The sequence below is a fragment of the Diuraphis noxia genome, unplaced genomic scaffold, assembly GCF_037042655.1.
Source record: "Diuraphis noxia isolate RWA-SAM2 unplaced genomic scaffold, SU_Dnox_SAM2 contig0001, whole genome shotgun sequence".
In the NCBI taxonomy this organism is placed as follows: Eukaryota; Metazoa; Arthropoda; class Insecta; order Hemiptera; family Aphididae; genus Diuraphis; species Diuraphis noxia.
The window spans coordinates 29,510,554-29,528,168 of record NW_028301711.1 but is presented as its reverse complement, the minus strand read 5'-3'; the positions used below and the strand labels follow the sequence as shown (position 1 = coordinate 29,528,168).

The window sequence follows — 17,615 nt, the reverse complement described above, 5'->3', positions numbered from 1 at the left end:
TTAAAAAAGCAGGTAAGTGAATGTCGCTCTGCTGTACAGTAGTCAGTAGGTTACAAGTGGGCTACCTACTGTAATGGATAGTATTAAATTTGAATTCAATGATATAATATCATTGTATACTACGAAAAGCGATTTTGAGTGCAGACGGTTTATTTGTCTAGGAAATAGGTTTGATATATTAATTATAATGTTATTATTTCAAAAAAATAAAAATAAAAATGTTGGTACCTACCTATAAAATAAATTACAAATTAATCAAATCAGATTTATTATGTACCTGACTCACTCAGTCATTCATAGTTTATAGTATAATATATTATGTTAGCGGCAATGTTCATGGACGCCGCACATAATCTCATTTTTTTTTGTTTATTTAAATTTTTCCATGTTCTAAACAATGCTATGTTAAAACATCGGAAAAACATCTAAATTTTAAATTGACGGAGATAAATGTGATCTGCCGAACGTAAAATTTGTTAGCTACGCACTTGTACGACGGAGACAAGTGACAACACATGCGGGTGCGGCGTCCTCTGAATGTTAGAATATAAAGTAAGCATATTCTTACTTTGAAATTACAACAATATACTCGTAACTAAGATTGTTATTCTTGGTTATTTAATATGTTAAATATTTCATATAAATTTGAACTAAAAAAAACTATTTAAAAAAAACTGTTAGTATAGTTTTTAGATTATTTTTGCAGAAAAATTAACTACTTATGTGGAGATTTTCAATTTTTAATCCTTATAGCTATAAAATTTAAACATTTTATACAATACAGAAAGTGTACCTTGTGAGGTAGTTGGAAGGAAAGCGAAAGAATTAATCAACAAGTTGTTTATTATTGATTAATTAATAAGTTTTATTTAAGTTTGACTGAAGTTAAAATGTTCATACTGATAAAACTAGTAAAGAGCGAAGACACTAGAAATAGTCCAATAGTTAAAGTCCGTTGGTGTTTAGAAAATACAATATTACCTGATTACCTGGGTGTAACTGATGCAAGTCTTAAATTCGTTCGATTAAAATATTTCTAAATACCAATATTATAATAAGTTGTAAGGATACTTAGTGAAGGTGCTTGGATCTGACAGTTCACGTCTGAATTTGGTGTTTGATCCATTCGGGTCTCTACTATCTAGGCCTGAGTATCTGAACTCAGACTCTCTATTTCTCCTCTACTAACGATAAAATAATGCTATCCCCACGGTTATCGTAAAATATGTACGTACGAGTTCCAGGAAACAATAACGTTCCACGGTCGCCTTGTGGACTGTGATTATATCCTGTAATGATTTAACAAATAAAAGCGCAAATATATAAACAATATACATATTAACTGTTTAACCAGGCAATTCTATATAGGTGCTCATAAATTTAGAGTTCAACAGTGCACTTAAAAAGCACTAAATATGTATGCACTTATGACTCACACAAGTTATGAACTTAAAAAAGTACAATTAATACAAATAAGTACAAATACAAAGAATATGTAGATATATTTTATTTTTTCCACGAAATGTTCATTTTCACAAATATTTCATAAAATTATAAATTCAGAATAAGGGAAATAATATGTATCATATATTCCAACTTCCAACATCAAACTATTTAAACGATTTGTCGCAGAATCCTTAGTTTTTGGCATAATGAAATAAAAATACTACCTATTGCAGGTAGTTGAAGCAAGAACAATGAAGTGTATAGAACTACAGCTAACAAGCCTAACACGGAAGTGAAGTCGACACTTGCGAAAATATTTAGGTGGTAGGTCTATTTATGTCATCAAAAATAATCATTGAATTATTTAAAGATATTTATTGAAAATCATCGTAATTCGAATTTCGATAACAGTTATTTCTGTTTTAGATATTTAGTATAATATTTTATTTTATATAAATCTAGCTGTCATTTTAATTTATAATTTATATTATATTAATCAATTGGTGAAAAACATAGTTTAGCTTTAACTAGAGCAGGGGCGCCATTTCAGTTTTTTTAAGGGTGTGCATGCAATTAAAGAGGCTAATTTTTTCGCTACGCCAGGCCAATTGTCAAAAAAACGTTTCTCATCGTATTTTTTCTATACAATTTTTACTATCAAAAAAACATTTGGCTTTCATACATCATACATAAAATATTACTAATTAATAAATTTAATATTAATATTTTAGGTAATATAGATATCTTACCATTCAACTACCTATTACTATTTTGAAATTTTTTAACGCATAAATTTAATTAATAGTTAACTTAGGTACCTATATTTGAAATTAGAATATCAATAAAAATAGAAAATATAGAAAATAATCATTAAAAGCAAGTTTATGACCTAAACCATAAAGTTAAAGATAGGAAAACTGAAGGCCAAGGTGGCAAGGCCGTGTATCAGTGACATCTAGGCCAATAGAAAATAATAAATTCAGGGTGTGCAATAGCACACCCTGCTCTCCCTCAAATGGCACCTCTGTACTAGAGTACAGTAGTGTTACTACTATTGTTCTTTCAATATGAATATAGGTATTAATTTTTTTATTTACGAATTTTCGTACTGAATCTTCATAAATCATAAAATATGCTCTAAAAAAATTGTAAAATTAAATCTTGGAACTTGAAAGGAATTTTTAGCTCACTTAGCTAATGGATATGAATCTAATGGTTAAAAAAAACAAGCAAATGCAACAACTTCCGAGCCCTAGGGAGTCATATTATGTCATAATAATATGTGAACAAAGTATAATATAATCTATTAATATCATTATATGTATATCAAATATATATATCTTCTATATATAAATAAAAATCTAATGCTGTTTGTAAGTCTCGCTAAAACTCGAGAACGGCAGACCGATTTAGCTCATTTTGGTCTTAAATTATTTATGGAAGTCCAGAGAAGGTTTAAAAGGTGAGTGAGTATGAAAATGTTCGGAATTAATTTTTTAATATTAAATTTAAATTTACACGCTTATTTACTTTATTTCCGAAACTACTCAACACACTGGGATTTGCGAGATACGGGTGCCATGACGATACACGATTATGGCCCATTATGTTTATCTGTTATGAATATTATCTAAATCTATACCTATATATTGTAATATATCCGATATAATAACCGATATACACGCTATAAGTACACGCTTACTCGGTACGGCACTCTCCACGGTCGTGTTTTGTTCTCTCCGTGTACGTGCGCATGAACTTTTCACACTTTCATTAATTACAATTTACGATGCCGAGAAGAAGACGACCTGACTTATAGGTCGTCGCAGTCAATCAAATGTGCGAAGAGCTACCTCACGTGCTAACCGCACTGGTGACCAGACAGATCAAGAAAATAGTCATATTGCTTTAGTCAGTGACAATGAAATAGAATAGATAGGCTTAGAATTTGTGCATAATACAATTTCTTGTATTACGTTTTCTTTTTGATGGTTAATCAATAATCTAGTAACAGGCCTAGAGGATCCTAACAGACTTATGTCAATCGGACGTGATGGTACGTAGTTTTCGTCTAGATCAGAACTCTCGGAACTACTGTTACTATTATTAGATCTATCTGACATGCATTAAATTGTATACGTAATAATAATAATAATAAAAAAAATAACAATAAAAAAAAATAATTAAATTAATATGACAAGATTATAATGGTTTGTAGTATCACCACTCCCTATAGATATAGAAACAATAATAATCATACAAATACTAATAGTAACAATGACAACGACTTATAGTCGTACCAGTCGACAATAATACGTTAAAAAAAAAATATATATATAATATATATGTATAGTAATATTTTAATAATTAGCTTACAATATTACCCATGAATGCATCGCATTCAGTTGCATTGTGCTCAAGTGATTGTGTGTCCCACGACGCGTTTGCGTTGGCGTAACAGCTTATCGCGACAAAGGCGGCTTTAGCAACACAGCGGTGGACGGCAACGACGACAACACGTACGGCGGCGGCACCGTGGCTACAGCTACAATGGTGTTGTGAAGAGTAGAACACGACGTTGAATACAATGTGTGTCCACTATAAACGGTGCGCTTGTTATTGACAACTGGAGCGCCCGTGAAAAATTTTTTTTTTTTTTTTGACGATGGTAGCTTATATGCCACTTCTCAACTGATATTGATATACCTACGTGGACGAAGTAGTTTTAATATTTGCAAAAAGAAATATAAAATTACCTCGAATAGATATATATTAGATATATTAGTTATCCTTCTGAAGTTGTTTCTCTTCCGAAAATTATGACCGCGACACCGCTGTCACCAGTTGTTGTGCTCGTACGGGTTGTTCCGTATGAACGTTGTTTTTTCGGTAGTGTGAGGGTTCGATTTTAGGAGAGAGTACAACAAAACAGTTTTAAAGATTTAAATACTAATATAATTTTATTGTGAGTCAAAATATATAATTCACTGTATAATTTATTATTGATGGTCAGAACGACGTACAAGTTTAAAAGAGCTAAGACGACTGACTCTACGGTTCCCTAGTGGGTGCCGTGTAGCCGCAATACTCCGGGAGTCTTAATTTCATTGCTTTTGGCGAGGATCTGATCGCAAAATAATGTAGCTCTAGCGTTGGTTTCATCTGGAATAGCTGCGACTCTACTAGGAGGCGGGCGAACTGCACATTCTGCCTTGAAATTACCATTAAACATGCAAATCAACGAAACACCAATTTGCAACATATCCAAAAATAGCGTAATGACCAAGATCCTACAGGTATGCAAATTGATTATTTGGGATGAATGCACAATGGCCCATAAGAGGTCACTGGAGGCCCTGGACAGAACGTTGAAAGATCTTCGTGACAACCAAAATATTTTTGGTGGGACCATGATTCTGTTATCAGGTGATTGTCGTCAGACTCTTCCAGTCATTCCCCGATCAACTGTTGCTGATGAACTAAACGCACACCTGAAATCATTGAATTTGTGGCGGTACGTTAAGACACTCCAATTAACAACTAACATGCGAGTATTTTTGCAACAAGATGAAACTGCAAATGTGTTTTCGAAGCAGCTGTATAATAAATAATAAAGTCGCAGTGGACACCTCGACCGGATTAATCACATTACCCACAGGTTTCTGTCACATCACAGACTCCAATGAAGAGCTTATTCAGCATGTTTTCTCAGATATAGCGCAGCAGTTCAATAACCATAATTGGCTGGGTGAACGAGCAATATTGGCGACAAAAAATAAAAATGTCGATGCTCTCAATGCAATCATTCAAAATTTTTTACCGGGACAGTTGGTTTCCTACAAATCAGTCGACACCATTATGAACCAGGATGACGTAGTCAACTATCCCACGGAGTTTTTAAACTCGCTGGAATTGCCTGGATTACCACCACACAATTTGCAGTTAAAAGTAGGATCAGTTACCATCATGCTGCGTGACATTAATCAACCTCGACTGTGCAATGGAACAAGACTGGCTGTGAAAAAGCTAATGAATAACGTCATTGAGGCAATAATCATAAAGGGAAAATACAAAGGAGAAGATGTCTTGATCCCGCGCATACCGATGACTCCAACAGATTTACCATTCGATTTTAAACGTCTACAATTTCCCGTACGTCTGGCCTTTTCGATGACTATAAATAAATCGCAAGGCCAGTCGTTGGAAGTTTCCAGAATCAACTTAGAGTTTCCCTGTTTCTCGCACGGACAATTATACGTCGCGTGTTCGTGCGTCGGAAAACCGTCAAATTTGTTTATTTACGCAACACAAAACAAAACAAAAAATATAGTTTATCAGAAAGCTTTAAATTGATTAACAGACTGTATCGTAACTGTGTGTGCCTATTAATATCAATTGAAACCTTATAAGTAGCCAGTATTTCAGGAAAACCCTGTTTTGTAAGTATCTCATTGTTGTGACGTGACTATTTTTAAGCAAAATCATGTGTAATAAATAAAACCTCATTCATACCGAGCATTTTTTTTTTTTAAATTACTGATTCCTTTTGTTTGTTTTAAGTTTTTTATACAAAAGTTTAGCTTTTTTATTTATCGAACAAGGCAATAAGAAGTCGAAAAAATCCCGGTTTTCACCTGAGGTGACTTTTGCCCGGGCAACGCCGGGTGGGACATAATGTATATTATTCTCAGTATTATAAAACAGGGCTTACTAATTTTATTTATGCGTAGTTGTTGTTGATTTCCCAATTTCAAGTTGCTCGTTATGTTTATTCTCAGAATTACTATACCTAACAATTTTTCCTAGGCCCTACTAGAAGTTATTGGTTGAAAAACACGTCTTTTGAAAAAAAAATGTTGAAATACATGAAGTTCGTGGCAAGGTAAATTTTAGCCTTAAGTTTAAATATATTCAAGTTTATCGATGTTTAGGAATGGCGGCTTAAATGCACTTTACCACCCCCCTCAAAATTTTCGATATTTTTTTTGGAACATACTTATATTAACTATTTAAGAACGATGGTGCAATCAGAATTTGTCGTTCGGACTTAGTTTCGAAGTTATGGGCTTTGGAAGTTAGCAATTTTATGTTTTTTACGCATGAGCGCAACGTTGCGTTTATCACGTCTTTTACGATTTTTTTGTTTTTTTTTTCTTGAAACTTACGTATATTAATGAGTGAAAAACGATGTTGCAGTTAGATTTTTAGATAATATGGTTATATATAACGTGACCTCGAGTTTGGCGACCGGAGCCGGTAGGCGAAGGGAGCCACTCATACTTATTTTACTTTATCTGGCCATCGAGTCCGGCGACCGGAGCCGGGGGTCCCTTGAGTTTAAAGACATGAGTCATTTGTGTTAAATCAGTTTCAAATTACTTGTTAGGTCACTCACCTCTTGAGGGTGCTCTTCCCCCCCGCGACCCCGAAGGGGTCGCCTTCCCCCCCAGGTTTGCTATTTTGGCCCCGGGGGGGTTGGGGGCCGTAGGACCTCGAGTTTGGCGACCGGAGCCAGTAGGCGAAGGGAGCGACTATCTACTTGTAACAATTGTTAGACCCAAACTTGATCCCTATACTTTAATTATAGCGTTATGACTTTATGAGTAAGCGTAAAAAACACAAAATTTCAAATTTCAAAAATTGACTACTTCGAAACTAAGTCCGACCGATAAATTCTGAAACCACCATCGTTCTTAACTGATTAATGTACGCAAGTTTCAAGAAAAAAAAAATTAAAAGAATCGTAAAAGACGTGATAAACGCAACGTTGCACTCATACGTAAAAACGCAAAATTGCTAACTTCTAAAGCCCATAACTTCGAAGCTAAGTCCGACCGACAAATTTTGATTGTACCATCGTTCTTAAATAGTTAATATAAGTATGTTCCAAAAAAAAAAAATCGAAAATTTTGAAGGGGGTGGTAAAGTGCATTTGTTCCGGAATGGCAATCAAAATATCAAATGTTTTTCAATATTAGTATTTAGTAATAATTACACTACTCTTGAAATTTAATATTCATAATATTTAAAATATTTAAAAATAAATTCATAATTATATAAAATGAATTATGGATCACATAATGAACTAATGAAGTGTGATTAGAGTACCTTTGGTAATGTTAACATGAATTTTTAAACTAATTTCAAATAGATAATTTTGTAAAATAATAAAAATATTATAATTTTATAATATTTTAATGACCTTGGTCCATAATTTATAATATCACAGAACAAAAATAGCTAAAATCATAGACATAATGTAAAGATATTATGTTTATGGCTAAAATAATAGATGTGATTACTGGTTTAAGAATAAAAAAAAATAATAACAACAGTCAACGAAGGTGATAACTGATAACATTTCAACTGGCTAGAATGCTAGGAAAACTTACGTGTTCAGTGGTTGGCAGTGAGCCTAAACTGTGACGATTACAACACATGTCACATTTAAGTCAGTGGCTGACCGGCTGACGCATTGACGGATAAAGAAGAATAAAAATAATAATAATCTGAATCGAATTATTGTTAAATAATAAAATTCCCGGGTCGAGCTATAACGAAAATACCCCCGCATACGACATCCGGTGATAATAATGTTATTTAATTTAATATAATCATGTCTATTCTCCATTTCCGAAGTCTAGTGGTCACCAAATAGTACCTCAATACCGCTGAACAATAATATTATAGAAAATATCATGACCTTGACCGTTGTCATTCTTTGTTATAAAATTACGGTTGTCGGGCTTATTATTGTATTATAATAAAATATAATAAATATCATTATTTTCGAAAGCATAAAGCACGACAGCTCTGTCAATTTTATCTCAAACCGTAGACACTACTACACTATATAGGTAGGTAACTGAAAACTTTCAACTTCCTGGTTAGTTCGATACCAGAACCCGAACGCCAGCACTCGTAATTAAATAAACACCCAATCCAAACATCATTACAAATGACAACGTTATGATATTTAAATATTAATTGATTGTATTATTTACAATTAATATGATTAATTCATTATTTGACTGCTGTGCGTGAGCGTGACGCACTTCGCAATGTCGCCCGACGACGACGGCGATCAGTCGCCATATTGATCGCGTAATTCGTTATCAATATTTTATTATTATTATTATTATTATTACCGTGTTCTCGGTGTTGGTGGTTTTGTCTTGCGTCTCGAGCCGCCGACCAGCCACACACCGACACCGCACGACGGACGAGTGATAAAAAATTAATGATTATTGACCGAAACACGACAAGTCGACAACGAAGTTCGGAAACACAGCCGCCGCCGCCGCATGCCGTGTTCGGTAGACGGATAGTCTTTTATAGTTTTTTACGACTTAGTATTCCGTAGGCCGTTCTCGTTTGTTGCGGCATTTCCCCCGTCGGTCGTGTCTGTCCCCATCATTGTCGACGCAGTCGGACAATAATAATAGTAATAATAATTACTACAATAGCTGTAATTGCATTGTACTTTTGTTGTCATTGCCGATTGCTGATCGTGGAAAAATGACTGACACGAAACCGCTGTTGGACAGCGGCGATTTGACCGCCCAAAAAGCTTCGGAAGCAGGTAAACGGAGCTGATGTTGATTTATTTTTCGGTTACTTGGGAGTTCTTTTTACTCCCTTTGTTTTAAGTGCGCGAAAAACACAAGGTTACATATTATTAACGTACCTATCATCGTGTATTCATGTAGTGTTCCTATTGTCAATACCTGTATAATCTATCTACCTTGTAACAAATCGATCGATTGGCTTAGTTGTGAGTTTGTGACTGCTCAACTAAGCTTCGGAGTGTTAGTGACTTTGCATATTGCTTTTGTCAATATTAATTATTGTATAGATTCATCATTGTAGACTAGTTTTGTCCCGTTTTAGGTGCCTTACAATTATCAGTAGATAATTCTTACATTTATCATTATATCTATTCCTAGACAATTTGTGTTCATAGTTTAATGTTCAATCATGTATAATATTGAGATTTTATACTATTTCAATTTTGAATCTTTATAACTTATAAGTTATAACTAAGGCAAACATTTAGTGATTGTAGGTAAAGCTGTTACAGGTACAATACATTATTTTTTTAGTGTAATTATTTAAAGGCCATAATTTTGGATATTAATAGTCAAGTTACGTAAAACAATTGATCTATTTAATGGATCATTAAAATTTTACTTTGAAAATTCTGAATCTAATTTTAATGCATATAAATCAAAAAATTGAAATGTGTAGTTTTTGAATTACTGAATTTTTTTTTGGTTCTAACCTCTAAGGAATAAGGATAATTATCTTGAATAGTTTGCATGTCTTTTGTAACGTTGATTCTTATAGTTAGCACATAAAGTATTGTAATTCAGAAACTATTTAGGAACTTGTTTTATTTGTGTACTTATCTTAATTAAAAAAACAAATTAATCAGTTTAACAATTTTCAGTAAAAATAATTATAGGTAGGTACTTATTTGAAGAAAAGAGTTAGGATTATAATAGGATACACCTTAAATGTTCCAATAAATGTAAAAACATATTTAAAAATATAGTTTCTACTATTTTTACTCAAAAATTCCTTAAATCAAAATTTAAATAAATTTGTTATTTAATGAACAAATAAAGGCAATTTTGCTTAACCTTAAGTGGGTTTTTTAATCTGAGTTAAAGTAATAAAAAAGTGTATTAAAAGAAATCAAAAAAAATTATTATAAAATAAACTTCAATTATATTTTATACCTTAGTATCAAGGTGAAATTGTTTTAACTGTATATTTAAATTAGTGTTTGATAGATAATTTTATTCTAATTAATTGTTATAAAAAAATGTAATTATTTTACTTGTATGATTATAAATAATTGAATAAACATACCTATTTTAATTAGTTAATTTTGTATCCAAATATCTTAAATTATAGTAATATTTTTCAAAGTTTTGATGAATATAAGAAATATAGAAGTTCCAATTCTTGGTTACTACCTATTAATTTAAATTGAGAATTGGTCTAGTTTGAATAATATGTATTATTTAAAATATGATGGAACTATTTTACATTTTAAACTTAGGAAACATTACAAAAGAGAACAATAGAAAGTAATAAAAGTTTGTGATCATCGACCTTTATATTTCATTTTAAAACTAAGTTGCTAGGTAGTGCTCGAATTGGGAAATTGAAAGAAAGGGAACTTTTTGTTGGTGTTTGAATAGCATTATTTATATGTTTGAGAAAGCCTGTTATAGACTGGTTTAATTTTAAATACAATTTTTACCTAATCTGGAGTAAAAAACTATAACAGGTTTAGTATACCCAGAGGCGTATTTAGGCACAGGCCCTATAGGCCCGGGCCTAGAGCGGCAACATTGGAGGGCGGCAAATTTCAACAATTTTTTTTTACAAAATTAGAAAAATTATTATTCATTTGATGAAATCAAACTCAACTAATTTTTGTTCGCTCAAAATTAATTATATATCGATATATCTACATATATCTCAATGTATCTTTTTAATATAATAAATTGTATATTTAAATACGTTTTAGAAATAATTGTAGGAAGGATGAAGGGGGTGGAAGGTGGCGAATTGGAAAGTGCCTAGAGGCGGAAAAACCTTAAATACGCCACTGAGTATAACTATTATGAATGAATGACTGTTATTTAGATATTAATTATTTTATACGATTGTGGTATTATTTATAATACATACCTACTCATCAATATTTTGATTCGAATTCGGATTCATTTTTTTAAACTTTTTCTGAGCGTTTGAGAACATATAACTTTTTCAATTTATAAAATGAAATTCTTATAGTCTCCAAGGCAATGTAATGCAAGAGTATGAAATCTCAAGGGTAAAATGTCCCTGGGTAAAATGCATTAATGACCATTGAAAATTTCACCTTATTGGTAGAATTAAAGATTTTTAGATAATTACACATACCTATGATAATATATTAATTTGACTTGAATATATTGTGAAAAATAGAGAATTTAAAGCTTTTATATAATATGAAGAAATATGTAAAATAAAAATAAGTTTTTTTTTGAGACTAATTTTATAACAATTATTGTCTTAAGTGAGTTAATTGTATTTTATAAAGTGATAAAATCTGAGTCCTAGTAAGTTACACATTTGAATAGTGGCATATGAATGAAATTTCTATTTCTTATTAATAATATGCTAATATAAATTATATTATATAATATAAAAATATATTATACGGTATAATATTTTATTATGAAAATATCAATCATTGGGGTTAGTTATATAAAAGATATAGGTACAATCTAAAATTAAATATTAATTTACAGTTTTTTAGTTTGATTGTTTAATTAAATTCTACTACCTAATATTTATATTAAATTACATCTGTGTTAGACATTTGAAACTGGATAAATTTAATATAACTATGTTAAATTTACAATACTTTATTAATATTAATTAATAGTTTTAAATGACTCCGTTTACAATATTAAAAAGGGCCCTCCATATTGACTTGTTTACAACTGATGGCAAACAGACTATATAAGTCTTCCTCCTAACCTTTTTTTTTTTATTATTTAAAATAAAATATATACAATCTGTATTATGCTATACAATATTATAATTTACAAAACTGGACGGCTTGATAAAAGGGGGTGTCCAAACAACACTACTTCAATCAAAACCTAAACTCCTCCTAACCTAAACAACCATTGAACACTTGCTTAGTAGTAAAGTCACACTCCTATGTACTATTCGGCTATAAACATTCCTTCTTTACACAAATTTTTTGTAGTTTTAAAAAACGTTGTTTTGTTATTGTACCTATACTGTTTTCAAGTTAAGAAACACAGTTAGCGAGTTTCAGTTTTTGTCGGCAGTCAAGCAACATTTGTTTGTCCGAGTCAATTATATGTACTTGCCATGTAGTATTGTTAAGCTCCTACAAATTGGTTTTGTTAGGTAAAAGTTATTAGTAAAATATAAGGTACTTTTCGGTTATTGTACTCCAACGGTCAGCCGGCAGACTGCGGCGGCGGTCGGTATATACCGATACCGCTATCGTACCCCATTATATTTATCTCAATGCTTCCATCATAAAAATATTTTTTATTTATAATAATTTTTTTGATATTCATATTGTATTGGTATTAATACTTTATTATAATTTTTTTTTGTATTGATGTTTTATTATACTTTATTGGTATTCATATTTTATTATAATTTCTTTGTACTCATATAATTTCATATTATATTATTTTATTAAAATAAATTATATTTTTGGCAATTATTTATTTATTCGTATGGCAATGAAACTTGACAATACTGAGATAAATATAATGGGGTACGAGAACGGAATCGGTATATCCCGACCGCCGCCACAGTCGGCCGGCCGACTGTTGGGATACGATAACCGAAAAGTACCAAATATAATATATGTATTACAATTATGCAAAACTTTTATGTACAATTTACAATGTACAATCAATTATATTTTATTTTTTTCAAATATATATATATATTTTTTTAGATTCTCCTTCATCGTCCATTATTGATTCCAATACATTATCTACTAATGTACCAAATGAAAATTCGGATTTTACAGTTCCTGAAATGGGTCCTGAAAATGCTGCTTCTAAAGTAACATGTAGAGTTTGTCAAGAAATGATTGATGTAATTGGTAAAAGGGAACAACATGTTGTAAAATGTAATCGCTGCAATGAAGCTACTGTGAGTAAAATTAAAATAGTTTAGTAAATTGTGGATAAAAATTAGGTTGTACAAAATGTATTTTATGTGTTTTTCATTTTTTTATACTTACCTATATATATGTCATTAAATTAAAATATACGTTTTAAACAACATTGCATAATCATTAAATCATAATTATCAATTTTAGCCTATAAGAAGTGCTCCTGCGGGCAAGAAATATGTACGCTGTTTGTGTCATTGTCTTTTGATTTGCAAAAGTACATCACAGCGTATTGCTTGTCCCCGAATAAACTGCAAAAGAGTTATAAACTTAGCGCCAAGTCCTGTAACACCGCCAATTCCTCAGGTTCCAGGAATGTGTCGTGTTACTTGTGTGCACTGTCAGGATACATTCCTTGTAAGTGTTTAAAACATTTAAATAATATAATGACTCTATTAACAGTATTCTGAACCAAAGATTATAACTAAAGTAAATTATAAATATTTAGGTAATAGGTAGCAAATATATAATTTTTTATTTATTATAAAAGTTTTCGAAATATAGTATTAGTATTTAAATTTTAGTAGGTATTCAAATATTTGTTTTTATACTATACACAGATAATTTCATTTATCTTTTTAAAATGTTATTATTATTACTTCCATGATGAGAGTTTATTTAACCCGGAAGAAGAAGTGTCATGTTGAAAAAATTAATGGATGTATTATTGATCTTATCTTTTTAACCGATTAATTAAAAGTTCATTTTTGTATTACCAAAAGTTACTCAATATTTTTATGTATATAAATTATTATTGATAAAATGTACTGTAGAGCTATAGAAGGGATATTCCAAAGCATGATCCTTACCAGTTTACAAATAACACAACATTTTTACAGATGATGGTGCATTCATAGAGAACAATAAAATAAATTATTTTATCATAAAACCAATTTTTTGAAATAATTTTCTTTTCTTATTATTATCTAACAATTTTTTAAAAATGAGTGAACTATTAAATAATAATCAATCACTCATCCAAATCAATTGGGCTTCTGGAATAAATTACCCATTTTTGATACAAACATTTACAACCACAACAATAATAAATAATATTTATTTATTTACCTAACCAGTATGCTAAGTAATAAACTGTTTAGTGAGATTTCTTCCTGATTAAACCATACCCAGAGTAATACCTATGTTTATATTTTTGTTTCTATTAAATAAAACAAAATCTAAGGTTATATTTTATATATTATTATTTAAATCTGATTAATTTATTCAAATATATTTCAGTTTAATATGTTACAAAACGCATTGGCTAGATGCCCGCATTGCCGTAAAGTGTAAGTATCTTCTAATTTTTTCATAAAATTAAATCTAATATTGCATTCATTATAATATTTATTATCTTTGGTTACAGGTCTTCTGTTGGCCCTGAATTTGCCAAAGCAAAAGCTATATTTTTCCTCATATTATCTGTCATACTGTTTATTATTGGCGGATGTGTTGTATTTTTCACATACTCAAATGCAAAGGCTCACAGCGGTTATTTCATTATTCACATTGGTTAGTATTGAAATTCAATGTATTAAAAGTATAATTCTGTTCTAATAATATTTGCGTATTTCATTTTCTACAGGTATCCTCATGTTAACACTTTTAGCATTTTGGAAATGTCTATATTACTGCCGAATTAAAGTCAGCTCTATTGATGGACCTGTCTAAAAATAATAATATATTGTATCCTTAGAATATTGGCCATTTTAAATGTTAAAAAAAATTATTTTATACTATGGTAAATAATTATTGTAGTTTTATACCTCTTGTTTTTTTTTCTGTTTAATATTAATTGAATTTGTTGAATCTTATAATATGAGGAAAAAGATTCCATTTACAAGTGTACACTTTTGCAGTAATGTTGAATAATAATAATAATAATTCCCTATTATTATTACTATTGTTAATGACGATAATCTTCTATTTTAAGTAAAACAAAAAATTAAATTAAATGATTCTGACATTGTTCGATCTAACATTTACGAAATTTATGTCTATTCCAGATAACCTGAGTTTAATAATAATATTATTTTATGTATCCAATAATAATAATAAAAAAAAAAAAAAAAAAAAAAAATATATATATATGTATATTATGATTTCTTAAACTTATTTGGTGACAAAAGATATCAATAGACATTATATTTATTATATACTATTTTCTACATGCATCTTTAGTTCATACTTATTATTTGGATTATGTTATTTTATGCTGAATAATTTATATACAATTTTTTATTATAACTGTAAGTCTGTAATTATTATTAACATTATAATTGTATTCTATTCTATATAAAACAAAAAATATCTAGTTGAAAAATATTATTAAATAACAAAATATATATTTTGATAACAAGTGTTATTTATTATTGATAATAATATTAGTTTTGCTTATTTCATTCTTAAATTTTCAATAACATGTCTATTTATAAATTGTCAGTACAAAATGTTACCAGTAAGTGTCAACATTTAACAGCTTAAACAGAATACATCATATCACTGTTTATTTTTATTATATTTTATTTTGTTATTTTGAAAGAAGTTTTATTTATTAACATGATTGTATATTTGAAAAATGTTAACAGTGCTTAACCATATTGTTTATAATCAAGAAAAAATTACTAACAGATGTAAAGCTGGTACACTTGAAATTAAATCGCAGATAGAATGTTGCATTTCCTATATTATTTGTGCACTTATATGCAGGACTCATGGTCCTCTCGAGAGGTGTAGTACTCCTATCTCCTGAAAAATATTTTAGTTTGAAACATCACAAGCTGAATATGGTTATAGATAAGTGGCAATAAGTTTCCTTATAAAGTTATAACTTATAAGCAAATATATGCTATATTTTAGTAGCTTTTTGTTATAAGTATATGATAGTGACAAGGTGAAGAATTTAGAATTAATCTCCTTTAACATGGTGTAATATTTTTCTTTTTATTTGTGATATTCTTAATATTTAAATATTTACTGTTGCATTTTTTTTGGCTTAACGATTTCTTTACTCATTACCATGGCAAAATTTATCTTGAAAATCTTAATAATGAATAAATTATTATTCACCCTTAACCACATGATGAAGTAGCTGTTAGTTGAATATTTTTACAAAAAAAGTTTAATCTGAATTTCAACAAGGGTTTTAGTATCTATTCTATGTTATATCCAATTTTTTTTTACTTAACATCAAAGTTGGAAACATGATTAGTAGTCAGAAGACCAGTGGTCTTCTCTAAGATCTTAGAAAGGGCCAGATGTAATTTTTAAAAATTACTTGTCTCACATTTTTAATGATATTAATTAAAAATATAAAAATGTACAACTGTTTACTAAATTTAGTGGAGAGTAATAAAATGAGAAAGATTATTTTGTTAAGAAAGGGTATTGTAGGAAAATGTTTATTAATTACATTAATGTTTTCTTGAATTTATAATTATAATTTAAGAATCAACACTTAGTTTATTTCATACAAATCATTCATATCATTAGCATAGTATATTAAATTATTAGATTGATATATTTTAATTTAGTTTTTGACTAGGTAATGTATTTGATTTGATGTTGATAAATGGTACCTCTTTGTTTGATCTTGTTAATGTCTATTGGTGTATTTGATGTTGACAACAGCAGTAAATTGTCTAAATGCATATACTAGACTACACAGTGGAAATGAATAAACTCATAACTAGAGGGCAGATCTTAAGGTTTTTACCCATTATTTTGATTGACTTAATGAGGATGAAAAATGTGGATGATTTATCCATCACAGAGTTGGCAGGAAAAAATGTATTTTGTATATTTAAGCATATATTGGACATAAAGAATATTTAGTATATTTTTCTTGTTTTAGGGTACATTTTATTAATGTTCATAAAAATTAAATATTTTGTGAATTTCTCGAATTGAGATTTATTCTCACAACAATTTTTCCTAGACCATAAAAATAATTTGGTTTAAGGATGATACAAATGGAAACCATAAATCATTAACATTTTTTATGTTTAAATAATTTACCTGATACCAAAGGAATTGTGCATAACAGTTATTTATTGTTTTCAATGAACTATTAGAAAAAAAAAAAATCATAATATCTGCATATTTACAAGTTTAAGGAATACCTAGAGAATAGGTATTTTAAGTTTTTGAGAATCTAAATATCCGTTTTTACTTATAATCGTAGGTACTGATATCTATTTATCTGTCCAACTGGTAATTCAATACAAGTTTAAAATAAATAGAAATAATAAACAAGATAAAAATGATGTTCATATTATTCAATGTTTAAAGAATTTTGGATTAAGTACAATTTAATTTTAGTGCGGCTCGTAAATTGGGGACCGCCGTTGCTGTAGGCTTGTAGACATTATGTAATATGCATAACCATAATTTTCTCCACTTCCTGCTTCTTTTTTTTTACATTTTGTGGCAACTA

General features: G+C 29.7%; 1 protein-coding gene and 1 long non-coding RNA gene across 2 annotated transcripts; one reads left to right on the top strand and one right to left on the bottom strand.

Moving 5' to 3' along the window:
* Positions 1–4,387: 4,387 nt before the first annotated feature.
* On the bottom strand, positions 4,388–8,734 carry LOC149060525 (uncharacterized). The gene is made up of 2 exons (XR_016189449.1): positions 8,595–8,734; positions 4,388–4,937 (listed from the first exon to the last, which is right to left on the bottom strand). It is a non-coding gene; the product is annotated as an uncharacterized LOC149060525 (long non-coding RNA).
* On the top strand, positions 8,705–15,867 carry LOC107167499 (type 1 phosphatidylinositol 4,5-bisphosphate 4-phosphatase). The gene is made up of 6 exons (XM_089216127.1): positions 8,705–9,028; positions 12,959–13,158; positions 13,328–13,537; positions 14,420–14,469; positions 14,547–14,692; positions 14,766–15,867. Exons 1-6 carry the CDS (start codon positions 8,965–8,967, stop codon positions 14,849–14,851), a joined length of 756 nt encoding a protein of 251 aa, XP_089072253.1. The 5' UTR covers positions 8,705–8,964; the 3' UTR covers positions 14,852–15,867.
* Positions 15,868–17,615: the final 1,748 nt, after the last annotated feature.

Bases quoted from the DNA above. Each gene is read 5' to 3' on its own strand.
- LOC107167499 (XM_089216127.1), top strand. From the start codon at position 8,965: ATGACTGACACGAAACCGCTGTTGGACAGCGGCGATTTGACCGCCCAA. The intron at 9,029-12,958 runs GTAAACGGAGCT...ATATTTTTTTAG, and splicing joins CCAAAAAGCTTCGGAAGCAG to ATTCTCCTTCATCGTCCATT. The intron at 13,159-13,327 runs GTGAGTAAAATT...TATCAATTTTAG, and splicing joins ATCGCTGCAATGAAGCTACT to CCTATAAGAAGTGCTCCTGC.